Source organism: Lycium ferocissimum, chromosome 8 (assembly GCF_029784015.1).
Source record: "Lycium ferocissimum isolate CSIRO_LF1 chromosome 8, AGI_CSIRO_Lferr_CH_V1, whole genome shotgun sequence".
Lineage (NCBI taxonomy): Eukaryota > Viridiplantae > Streptophyta > Magnoliopsida > Solanales > Solanaceae > Lycium > Lycium ferocissimum.
Window position 1 is genome coordinate 10,138,750 of NC_081349.1, and position 12,917 is coordinate 10,151,666.

Below are 12,917 nucleotides of genomic sequence, written 5' to 3' on the forward strand. Positions count from 1 at the left end.
AAGTGTGTAGCCACCACGTCCACCCTCTTCTTCTTGGTTTATTTTTAGCTCAAATTGAAGGCAACGCGACATACGACACTTTTCTCTTCATGGGCTTCGAAATTCGGGGCGCGAATTTTGGTCAAAATTAGTTTTTCTCTCTTCTCTCCTCTCTTTTTCTCCAGAATTTTCTGGGTGTTTTGGTATGAAAAATGAGGAGAATAGGCTGATATTTCATTTAAAAAGGTGTGGGTAATGGCCCGACCCGTTGGGCTCCGGGTTGGGCCCGGCCCACCGACCTTTCTCGTCTTAAAACGTCCATATCTCCTTATCCCAATGTCGCCCGTGAACCCACGACCTATGGTTGGAAAGATATTTCAATTATATACAACTTTCATTCTGGGGAGTTTTCCCTAAATTCCAAACTCATAATACCGTTTTGGCCCCTCGAAGTCAAATCACCCGAAGACGTTTTTAAATCGCCCTTTTGGAGGGCTTTTACACTCATTTTTAGCTTATGGGTCCTTCTTAGGACTTGCTCAACTTCACATGTACCACCCATATATCTCTTCATATGTCCTTTATAAAATCCCGACATGTGGGTCCCACCTTAACACACGGCCACTTTGGCCTTTTCATGAAATTTTTATTTCAACTTCTAGCCCCTAATTTCCCTTAATATTCCATACCAATAAAATCATAAGCAACTCATGCCTTAAAACAAAGTCGGAAAATAGCCTTGTCCTTAACTTTCCGCAGTTAGCTCGGAATATCCCAATGTACAAAATACGGGATATAACATCCCGGATATAAACCAGACATCCAAACATATGTAAAAACATGCTACAAACTTACTCATGGCCTTAGAATTCCCAACGGAGGTCTATTTGACCGGGTCAATCCCCAACGGCCAAAACCAACTTTCCAACCAATGGTACAAAACGCTCTCGAATGCCTCGAGAACTGAACCGAATACCCCCGCCAAGTCACAATCGACTCTCTGGACCTCGCGGAATTGATAGAATTTTGAAAAAGGTTTGTTTACCCAAAAGTCAACTATTGGTCAAATCTTTTTCACTCAAAAGCTCTAACTTCCTCAAATCATTCTAAAACTCACCCGATGACCCCGGGAACCATGTCGCCCATCCCCACGGGTCAAAATCATACTAACAGAACTTGGAGAAGGGTTAACGGGGAAAAGGGGTCAAAAGTGCAATAAGGACCGAACGGGTCATTACATTTGAAGAAGTAACAACCATAGTTTGTTTGGTTGAATGCCATGATATAGCTGTACCTCCACATGTAAATAAATAACCTGTCTGAGAATGACTTTTATGTGGATCAGAAAAATATCTTGCATCTGCATCATCAATCAGTTGTGATTTGGATTTATTTGAATAAAACAGACCCATGACTATGGTCCCTCGGAGGTATCTGAATATATGCTTAATACCATTCCAATGCCTTCGTGTTGGGGGAGAACTAAATCTTGCTAATAAGCTTACAGAGAAAGATATATCATGTGGAGAATTACTGGCAAGATGCATTAATGCACCAATTGCAACTAAGATATGGTATTTCAAAGACCAACAAGCTCTTCATCATTTCAGAAGGTCGAAATGGATCTTTATTAATCGCTAGTGATCTCACAAACATCGGGGATACTCAATGGATATTCTTTATTCACGTAAAATCTCTTTAAAATATTTTCAGTATATGTTGATTGATGGACAAATATTCCATTTGTAAAACGCTCAATTTGTACACCATGACAAAATTATATCTTTCCAAGATCTTTCATTTCAAATTCTTTTTTCAAACATTCTACCATTTTTGGAAGCTCTCCAGGAGTTCCAGTTATATTCAAGTCATCAACATATACAGCTATTATGAAAAATTTAGATCCAGACCTTTTCATAAAGACACAAGGACAAATTGGTCATTCTTGTACCCTTCTTTCAGTCGGTATTCTCTAAGGCAATTATACCACATGCGTCCTGATTATTTTAATCCGTATAAAGATTTCTGAAGCTTCATTGAACAAGTTTCCCGAGAATACTTATATGATTCAGGCATTTTGAATCCTTCAGGGATTTTCATAAAAAAGTCGTCGTCCAGTGAGACATATAATTAGGCTGTGACAACATCCATCAGATGCATATCCAAATTTTCATGAACTACCAGATTTATAAAATACCTAAAAGCGATTGCATCCACCACAAGAAAATATGTCTCCATATAATCAATGTCAGGTCTTTGTGAAAATCCTTGTGCCACAAGTCGTGCTTTATTTCTTACGACTTCATTTTTCTAATTTCGTTTTCGCACAAAAACCCATTTGTACTCCACTGGCTTTACACCTTCAGGTGTTTGGACTATAGGTCCGAAAACTTCACGTTTTTCAAGCGAAGCCAATTCAATTTGAATTGCATCTTTCCATTTTGGCCAATCATTCTCTGTTTGCATTCCTCGATAGATTTGGGTTCAAGATCCTCATCTTGTTGCATTATTTCAATAGCAACATTATATGCAAAAACATTGTCGACAATTATATCATTTCGGTTCCATATTTTTTTCGAGGAGGCACAACTTATTGAGATCTCTTCATTTTCATTATTTTCATATATCTGAACCTCTTCCGAGGTTTTATCAATTGTTATGTCTCGTTGCTCTTCTTGAGCAACCGCCTGCATATTATAATCATTTTGATTATTTGCTACTTTTCTTTTTCTAGGAATTTTATCTTTGCCTACCACGTTTCAAGCGTGGTTTAGATTCTTTTGCATTAATTGATTGTCCTACCGGGACATCAACTTGAATTGGAGCATTAACAACTGGAATATGAGATTTAGTAATCCTTGATAGGCCAGTGAATGCATCTGGCAACTGATTTGCAATATTTTGCAAATAGATTATCTTTTGAACCTCTTGTGTACATTGATTTGTTCGAGGATCTAAATGAGATAGTGATAACGCATTCCAATTTATCTTTTTTTCCATCTGCTTATTTTCTCCCCCTAATGTTGGGTATATTGATTCATCAAAATGACAATCAACAAATCTTGTCGTAAATAGATCTCCAGTCATAGGTTCCAAATATTTTATAATAGAAGGAGATTCGTGCCCAACATATATTTCCAACCTTCTTTGAGGACCCATCTTTGTGCGGTGTGGTGGAGCAATAGGAATATATACTGTACACCCAAATATTCTAAGATGGGAAATATTCGTCTCCTGACCAAAAGCCAATTGTAATGGGGAGACTTTACAATAGCTTGTGGGCACATCCGCACAAGAGCTGCTGCATGCAAAATAGCATGACCCCATACTGAAATGGAATGTTTTGTTCTCATAAGCATTGGTCTAGCAATTAATTGGAGGCATTTGATCAGCGATTCTGCTAGACCATTTTGAGTATGAACATAAGCAACCGGATGCTCAACTGTTATCCCGTAGATATACAATAATCATTAAAAGCTTGGGATTTAAACTCACCAGCGTTATCAAGACGTATTGTCTTAATTGTATAATCTGGAAATTATGCTTTTAATCTTATTATTTGAGCAAGCAATCTAGCAAATGCCACATTGCAAGTTGATAATAAGCACACATGTGACCACCTTGTAAATGCATCTATTAAAATCATATAATATCTAAATGGTCCACATGATGGGTGAATGGGCCCACATATATCACCCAGTATACGCTCCAGAAAGCCAGGGGATTCAATCCCAACTTTAATTGCTGATGGTCTAATAATCAACTTGCCTTGAGAACATGCAGCACAAAAGAATTCTCTAAATTGAAGTATCTTCTGGTTTTTCAATGAATGTTCATATGAATTCTCAATTATTTTGCTCATCATATTAGAACCGGGATGGCCCAACCGGTCATACTAAATAATAAAATCATTTGATGTAGTAAACTTCTGATTTACTATGGCATGTGTTTCAACTCTGCTAATACTTGTATAATACAAGCCAGAGGAAAGAGCGGGCAACTTTTAAGCACATATTCTTACCCGACATCATTGTAGTAATATAAAGATATTCAATCTTTTCATCATTTGTAGTCTCAATATGATAGCCATTTTGGCGAATATCTTTGAAACTTAGTAAGTTTCTTTGAGACTTACTACAATATAATGCTTCATCAATAGCCAAATTTGTTCCTTCGGTTAGTAATAAATTAGCTCTTCCCAAATCTTCAATTAATCTTTACTACCAGATATTGTATTAACATTGGCTTCTTTCATCACCAAATAAGAGAAATATTTCATATATCTTAAAATGGTGTGCGTTGTAGCACTATCGATAAGACATTTATCATCTTTATTAATCTTGGGTCCAACTGATGACTGTGGAATTTTCATTTCTTCATAAAAATAAAAGGTGCATTAAAAGAAATATGGAAACTTACTATTGAAAGAAACATTATAAAACTCTACTAGAAATATAGAAACTAGTAAGACATGTTGCTTTAGGAAAAATACACTCAAGAAGAACAAAGTAGTTGCAGACATAAATAAAGATAACATTTTTTCTTATAGTTTCATTGCCCAGTGAGATGATCAGTTCTTCAGTCAATATCCTCAAAGAAGTCCTCAGCTTCTAAATGAGTCACATTTGCAAGGCCTCCAAAATCATCATCTTTATAGGCAAGATTTGCGTCAATATCATCATATTTATTTGAGGGGCCTGGTTCATTATCATTATTCTTGAAGGTCAAGTGAGCCTCCACATTGTTTTCCTTCCTTTTTATGGAGGCTTGATAAAGTTTGCCAAAGTGATCGGGTGTACGATAAAGACGTGCCCAATGACCTTTCATACCACATGCAAAACCCTAAATTCTAAACCTTTACCGCAAAACGGTATGGTACGTCTTGGCCATTGCTTACAGTCGATCATCTCTGGTTGGCCAAACCACATCTACCCTCATACCTACTATAACCATGAAAGACTCCCATAATGAACCTACAACATCTAAGATGGATTATAGACATATACTTCAGCCACAAAACCCTAATCTCATGCACAATGGTACGTCGAAAATCTCTGTTAAAAAGGTGGAATACCACAATGGTGTTCATGTATTGTGATGGACTGAGAGGGAGGTGGATCAGATGGAGCAATTGGAAGATTTAAAGCATGCAGTCGTTGGAAAGTTTTCATATGGATGGCCATCATTGGAGGAACTAAGATCTATCATCCCTGTTCAATGTGGGATGAAAGGGAAGTGCACCTTAGGCTTGTTTCGTGATAGACATGTGCTTATTAGACTTTCGACAAAGGAGGACTTTGTTAATCTTTGTTCAAAAGGTGTGTATTACTTACAATCTAGAGATGGATACTCATACCAAATGAGACCTTTGATATATGATTCTAAGTTTAAAGTTGATCAAGAAACATCAAAGGTTATTTATTGGATCTCCTTTTCATACTTGCTGCCTACTTTCTTTGTCAATGAGGCATTATTTTCACTTGCATCTCTTTGTTGGTATACCTCTTCATGTGGATCTTGCCATCGTTAATCGCACGAGGCCAAGTTGTGCAAGAGTCAAAGTGCTTATGGACTTCTTTAATGCGATCTACGATTTTGTTAATATGGAAATTGAAGATGAGAATTCTAAAGAGGTTAGAGTTGAAAAAGTAAAGATACAATATGATTATCTTCCAAAATATTGTAAAGCATGCAAGTTACAAGGGCATAATGAGGCTGAATGCAGGAGACTTCATCCAGAACTAGTAATATTTGAGGAGGACAAGGAGAAGGAGGATGAACTTGTAGTGAATGAGCTTTGAGAAAGTGGAAAATGATTCGTTAACAAAGGGAAGGCTATTGTGATTGATGAGGTAAAACATGATGGGGTAACATAACTGGTTAATCAGTTGATGCACATCAAAGAAAGGAATCATTTTTTTCAGAATAGGAGGAGATTTAATGCTAGGAGATTGGCCAGTGGGAAACTACTTGGTGATCCTGGGAATTGGAATGTTGTTAAAGATCATAGGGATTTCTCGACTGCCAAACAGGATAACTTACAGTCAAAGCTGTCACAAATCACCCCAACTAGATTAAACATACAAAGGTAATAATTCAAAACAAGTTTGAGGTGTTACAAAACCAGAATCATGGAGATGATCTTGAGGTAGAAGTGGTAAATAACAATGCAGATGAAGACCAGGAGCAGGTGTTAATTATCTCTGAAGAGCAAAGAAGGATTGGTGATCAGAATCAAAATTTATTAATGAAGGAGGACTCAGAAAAGAAATCAAATGTTAAAGTGCAGAACAAGTTGGAGGATTCACAAAGTCAAATGGTCTCAAATAACTATGATAAAAGTGCAGAAGTGGAGCTTATCAGTGTTGAAGGGCATGAAGATATAGTCAATTCTCTTCAGGTGTTGGTGCAAAGAAAAGACATGCAATGATACGATGATGCGGAGGCTAAGCCAAAAAGTGTAAACGATACTTTGAAAGTTATGGATGATCGTGATTCAACTCGAGGTGAACAAAAAGGAAATAGAGCAAGATAAGGTCTTGGATAAAGAAAGGAGAGTTGTCATGGGATCGGAGATGATTCACTCGATAACAAGAGTGGTGATTACGATAACATGCTCGAGAATGATAGCAAAATGGAATCTTCTTTGGATAAGGAACGGGTTTCTCGAAGGTTTATTAACAAATGTAAGCATGAATGATGACAGTGATGGTGATATGAGCATACAGGTTGATGCAGATAGGGAGACTGAAGAGATATCTAATGAGGAAGTAGACAATTCTAGTAGTAACTTACGGTTGGTTGGTTATTATCTGAAAAAGGTGCGGATGCGAGAAGAAAGAAATTTAGCTTTGGCTATTATTCGATGTGAAGGATGCTGACCTCTGAAAGTTGTTGTAAGGATGTCACCTAATAAAGCTTTGCATGATGTAGTTTCTCATAATCTACAGGATGAAAAAGAAAAGTTGACTTTGGTTAAAAATAAGACAGAAGATGCTGATGGTGCTACTATTGATATGAATCTTCAACAGATATGCACAGAAGCAGGTTTATCTCCAAAATCACAAAGTAAAGGGCCAAGAAAAGGAAGAAAGCTAAATTCTACTGATGTTCCACAAACACTGAGGTACTCAACAAGGAATAGCTCTAAGAAATCTGTTAAATGATTGTCAAATCCTTATTTTGGAACATAAGATCGGTGAAGTCACAACAAGCATTTCATAGAGTACGGATGTTAAATAGGCATCACAAGTTCTTTTTTGGTGGCTACGATGGAACCTTTTCGGCATCGTGGAGGCAGTTGAAATATAGAAGAAGACTTGGAATGCCTTATGCTAATTTCAACTATAATAGTAAAATTTGGTTTTTTGTTCAACATAATGTAGAGGTAGATGTACTTTTGGATACTGAACAATCCATAACTGTAAAGCTGAAGTCTCAAGAATGGAATAGAGATATGGTGGTTACAATGGTCTATGCTAAATGTTCAGAAGTGGAGAGATTGCAGTTATGGGATAGTTTATACTTCTTGGCTAGTAACATGACATCTCCTTGGCTGATTGGTGGAGATTTCAATGTTATATTGAATGAAGAAGAGAAAATAGGAGGTTTACCGTTTGCCACAAGAATATGAAGATTTTGCCTTTTTTACAATTCTTGTGAGTTGCAGGAGATGCCTTTCAAAGGGAGTCCTTTCACTTGGTGGAATGGTAGGGATGCTAATGACTGTATTCTTAAGAGATTGGATAGAGTTGTGCATAATGATACATTCCAGGAGTTGGTTTGGGCGGCAAGTGGAACACTTTGTCAAGGGCCCAGTTACGATCATGCACCATTACTTATATCTTGTGGAGATCAAGTGGAGAATTTTATCAAACCATTCAGATTTCTCAAATTCTGGGTGGAGCATGATACCTTTCTTGATTTTATTAGGCAGCAATGGGAAGCAGACTTATCTGATGATGTTTTTCTTTCCTTTAAACTTAAGATGAAGAAACTGAAAGTTGCTTTAAGTTCATGGAGTAAGGCTACTTTTGGGGACATTTTTAAACAGCTGGTCATCAGAGAGGATATAGTTAAGATTAAAGAGCACTTGTTTGAGGAGAACCCGTGAAGAAAATAGAATGGTCATGCAAAGGACTGACGAACTTAAAAAAAGCATGTCTTCACTATGAGGAAAATTAGGAGGTAAAAATTTGAGGATGGGTTTCTCAAATGGTGATAAAAATACAAGATATTTCCATGCAGTATAGTAAAAAATACAAGATATTTCCATAAAAGGGAGAAGGAAAGAATCAGTTAAGAGGGATTCGGGATGTTGAAAATTGGCTAGAGATCTTTGATGGAGTTCTTTGGTGAAGGCTGATAATTTCTTTCATAAGCAATTTACTCGGGAGGAGGTTAGTGAAGACTCTCCACGATTCTTAATCATATTCTGGCGATTAGAGAGAGGAGGATAATATGCTACTTTGAACAACCTACTATGGAGGAAGTGCGAAGAAAGCGATGTTTGAATTAAATAGGGATAGTGCTGTGTGCTGATGGATTTTACGGATCTTTTATCGAAGTGTTGGGAGGTGATCAAGGGCTGATGTATTTAGTGTTGTTAAAGCTTTCTTTGAAGGACGGACTATTTTGAGTCAATCACTCACACTAATCTAGTTTTGTTGCCAAAGAAGAATGTTGTTGAATCTTTCTGCGATATATGGACCTATAAGTCTTAGCAACTTTATCAATAAGGTAATATCAAGAGTAGTTCGTGATAGATTGGACAAGTTACTTACAAGGGTGATTTCTCCAATCAATCGGGCTTTGTCAAGGCGAGGAATATAATTGAGAATGTATTGTTGACACAAGGGGTATAGCGATATAAGGAAAAGAGGAAAACCAAAAATGTTGTGATTAAGTTGGATATGACAAAATCATATGACGGGGTCTCATGGTTATATCTATGTAAGGTGATGAAGAAGATGGGATTTTTGGAGGCTTTCGGTGATCTTATATGGAGGTTTGTTGGCAAATAATTGGTATTTTGTACTTCTAAATGGTCGGTACATGGTTTCTTTCATTCTACAAAGGGTGTCAAGCAGGGGGATCCACTCTATCCTGCGTTTTTCATTATAGCTGTAGAAGTTCTCTCAAGAGCATTAAACTCTTTGTTTGATCAACCTGGTTTTGTTGGTTATGGGATGCCAAAGTGGAGTCTTGAGTGAATCATACGGCATATGCGGATGATACAATCATCTTTTCTCACGACGTACAACTACTCATTACGGATGATCGTGGATACTCTTCAAGAATATGAGAAAATATCTGGACAATTTGATAAACAAGAGGAAAAGTTCTTTTTATATGTTCGACAAAGTTTCAAATGAGTTAAGTCGGCGGGTTGCGGCGATAGCGAGGATTTGAGAGAGGGCAATTTCCTTTTACATATCTTGGAGTACCAATTACTCATGCCGGAAAAGGAAAGTGGATTATACTCGATTCTTGAAGAAGGTAAAAGACAAGTTGCAAACACAGGAAAGGAAAATTCTTGTCTTATGGGGGAAAATCGGTGTTGATTACCAGTGTCCTTCAAAGTATCCCAATTCATGTTCTATCTCTTTATTAGGCCTCCTAAATGTGTTATAAAAGAATTACACAAGATCTTTGCAAGGTTCTTTTGGAATAATAAGGAGGAAGGAAGATGCGAACCTTTTGGTCATCTTGGCTTAACATATGCCTTCCTAAACATGAAGGAGGTTTGGGTTTCGGTCTATTTATGACATGTCCAAGGCTTTATGTGCTAAACTTTGGTGGAAGTTTAGAACCACTAGTTCACTTTGGGCCAATTTCATGTGGAACAAATACTATAAAAAGCAAATTCCTCAGGTGGTTCAATGGAAGGGAGAGTCACAATTCTGGAAGATGATGTTGGAAGCAAGGGAAAGTATTGAGCAGGAAATGCGTGGTAGCAAAAGATTGAAAGTTCAAATATCTAGTTTGATAATTGGACTAAGTTAGGAGCTCTCAGCTATGTAGTTCCCCAGTCCTAGCAAATCAATGATCATGCAGAAGATGTTTCTGAGCTTATCTCAAATGGAAGATGGGATATTAACAAACTCATGCAGCTGTTTCCTGAAGATATAGTGCAGCACATAACACAGGAAATTGATATTAAATATGCATCAAATGAATGGGACAGACCTTGGTGGATGATGACAAGTACAGGAAGGTTTACAGTAAGTAGTGCATGGGAGCTGTTGAGACAAAAAGCTAATGTAACAGTGCCATTTCAGAATATATGGATTAAAGGTGTGCCTTTTAAAATTTCATTTTTCTTGTGGAGATTGTGGAAGTTTAAAGTGCCAATTGATGAAGTGGTAGCAAGTATTGGCATTCCTATAGTTTCAAAATGTTGTTGCTGTTATTCTACTCAGACTGAGACCATCAATCATCTGTTTTTGTATGGAGATTTGGCTACTCAGGTATGGAGAATCTTTAATGCAGGGGCTGGATTGAGCATGAATTGTATTCAGGTGAAACATTAACATGCCATAAGGAGTTGGTGGGAAGCAAAATGCCATTTCAAACTGAAGAGAATATACAAAGCAGTTCCTGCTTTCATTGTGTGGCAAATATGGAAGTGGAGAAACAATAGGCTACATGATGGCAATATGAATCTAAATAGAGTGATATATGAAATAAATCGAACATTTCTATGTTATGTAAAGTTCGGTTTCGGGCTAACTATTCCAACTAGATGGCATCGGATTGTTCATTCTTTGAAGGATATAAGCCAATTATTACATGCGGGGTAATTATTAAATGGATGAGACACGCATCCGGATTCTACAAGTGTAATGCGATGGGCTGCTAGAGGAAATCCGGGGGCCAGTTCTAACTGCATTTGTATCGAGAAATGAAGATGGAGATTTGGTGCATGCGGTGCTAAAACTACGAGTGATGGATCAAATATAGTTCTTGAGGTGAGGCTATTAAAATGGGTCGATGTCTTGTGTGGAAAAGCAACTCTTTCCATTAATCATAGAGGCCGATTCCATGACCATGAAGATGATTATCAATCTTTTGAATGGAAGATCCCATGGTGCATTTCAATGTTGATGGATGATATCAGAAGGATGATGGAAGATCAAAGAGTGACTATGGAGCATATACACAGAGAAGGAAATGGCCTTGCAGATTTTTAACTAACTTTGTTTTTGATTTTGCAGGTACAGTTCAGTTTCATAATTTTCAAGAATTACTAAGTCAAGCTAAGAAGATTCTAAATTTGGAAAAAATAGGAATTCCTAACTTGAGAATCAGAACTCTTCAAGACAAAGCACCTGATTAATGTCTTTGATACCAGAACTATAAGCCATTGCTAAGTTCAGTTTTTCAGCAGATTGTGAGCTATTGCGTAGCATATGTATTAGGGTATATCAATAATGCTTGTCATGCTCATTCCTTAATACAAATGTTGTAATGATCATGATCTAAGTAGCAGTATGTTGTACTAGCTATGGATCAAGCATCATAGTGACTTTGGTTTACATGCGGAAGGTGATATACACGACATTATACAACTACTTTCATGCTTGCACGAAGAATGATTCGATTGACTTGAAGCTTTCCACCTTGCAGACTTTGAGGTGTGATAGAAGTTATCAAACAAGGCTCTTGGATTCTAGTTGGTGTAATCTGTTCATGTCTATCACTTCTTTGCCATAAGTCACTAGATTTTTACTTTTGTGTTCTCTTTCTTTTAAAGGATCAATCTTGTTGGATTGATCTTTTTTTTTTTTCTTTTCTTTGTATTCTTTGGATCAATCTCTTAAAATTGATGTGTACATATTTTCTTTATTAATAAAATTCCACCTTTATGGTGGCCTTTAATTAAAAAAAAAAAAAAAAAACATACCACATCGGTGGAAAATATTGACTTTACCTATTGAAGGATTATCTTGAGAACCTTTATTGTTCTCTTGTTTATTTCCACCATTATGATGATAATTATAACGTCCTCTTCCACGTCCACAGCCGCGACTGCGACCACGGTAATTATTTTGCCTTCTTTCAGGCCTATCATATGTTGCTGCATTCACTTCAGGGAATGGAGCAGAGCCAATGGGATGGGATTCATGATTTTTCATTAACAGATTATTATTTTGCTCAACCACAAGTAGGCATGTAATCAATTCAGAATACCTCTTAAACCCCTTTTCACGGTATTGCTATTGTAGTAGCACATTTAAACCATGAAAACTGGTAAAAGTTTTCTCAAGTAAGTCCTCATTCAGTGATGGTGTCTCCACATAATTTTAATATAGAACTTACTTTATGAATAGCAGAATTATAATCAATTATGTTTACAGTTTTAAAATCTTGAAAACCGAAGGTGTATCCACTCATATCGAGCTTTTGGTAATACCATCAGCTTTAGGTGTTCATACCGATCCTTCAAATTATTCCATAATTCAAGTGGATCTTTCACAGTTAAATATTCAGTTTTTAATCCTTCATGAAGATGATGACGAAGGAAAATCATAGCCTTAGCTTTATCTTGACTTGATGCTTCATTTCCTTGTTTTATAGTATTCCCAAGACCTTTAGCGTCAAGGTGAATTTCAACATCAAGGACCCATGATAAATAATTCTTTCCGGTAATGTCAAGTGCCACAAACTCAAGTGTTAATAAATTTGACATGATGAAATCTACAAAAATAAATAAATGAATTAGAAATAAAACGGATACTTAAAGACTAAATTCTGAATGCAAATAAATTAGAAGATTAAATAGATCCTAAAGAAATATTGATGTAAAAATAAGTTGGTTATTAATTGATGCAAACATGTCACAGTGGTTATACATGACGTTAAAACTTGGTGAGAATATGCAAGAAGCTAGTTTATCATATGCAGCTAGTTAACTTTCCCTTTTTATTACTAATTAA

At 36.6% G+C, this 12,917-nt stretch overlaps 1 protein-coding gene across 1 annotated transcript; it reads right to left on the reverse strand.

Annotated features, from left to right (window-relative positions):
* Positions 1 to 11,285: 11,285 nt before the first annotated feature.
* Positions 11,286 to 12,670, reverse strand: LOC132066012 (uncharacterized). Its single transcript, XM_059459417.1, has 3 exons — positions 12,395 to 12,670; positions 11,912 to 12,197; positions 11,286 to 11,347 (listed from the first exon to the last, which is right to left on the reverse strand). Exons 1-3 carry the CDS (start codon positions 12,668 to 12,670, stop codon positions 11,286 to 11,288), a joined length of 624 nt encoding a protein of 207 aa, XP_059315400.1.
* Positions 12,671 to 12,917: the final 247 nt, after the last annotated feature.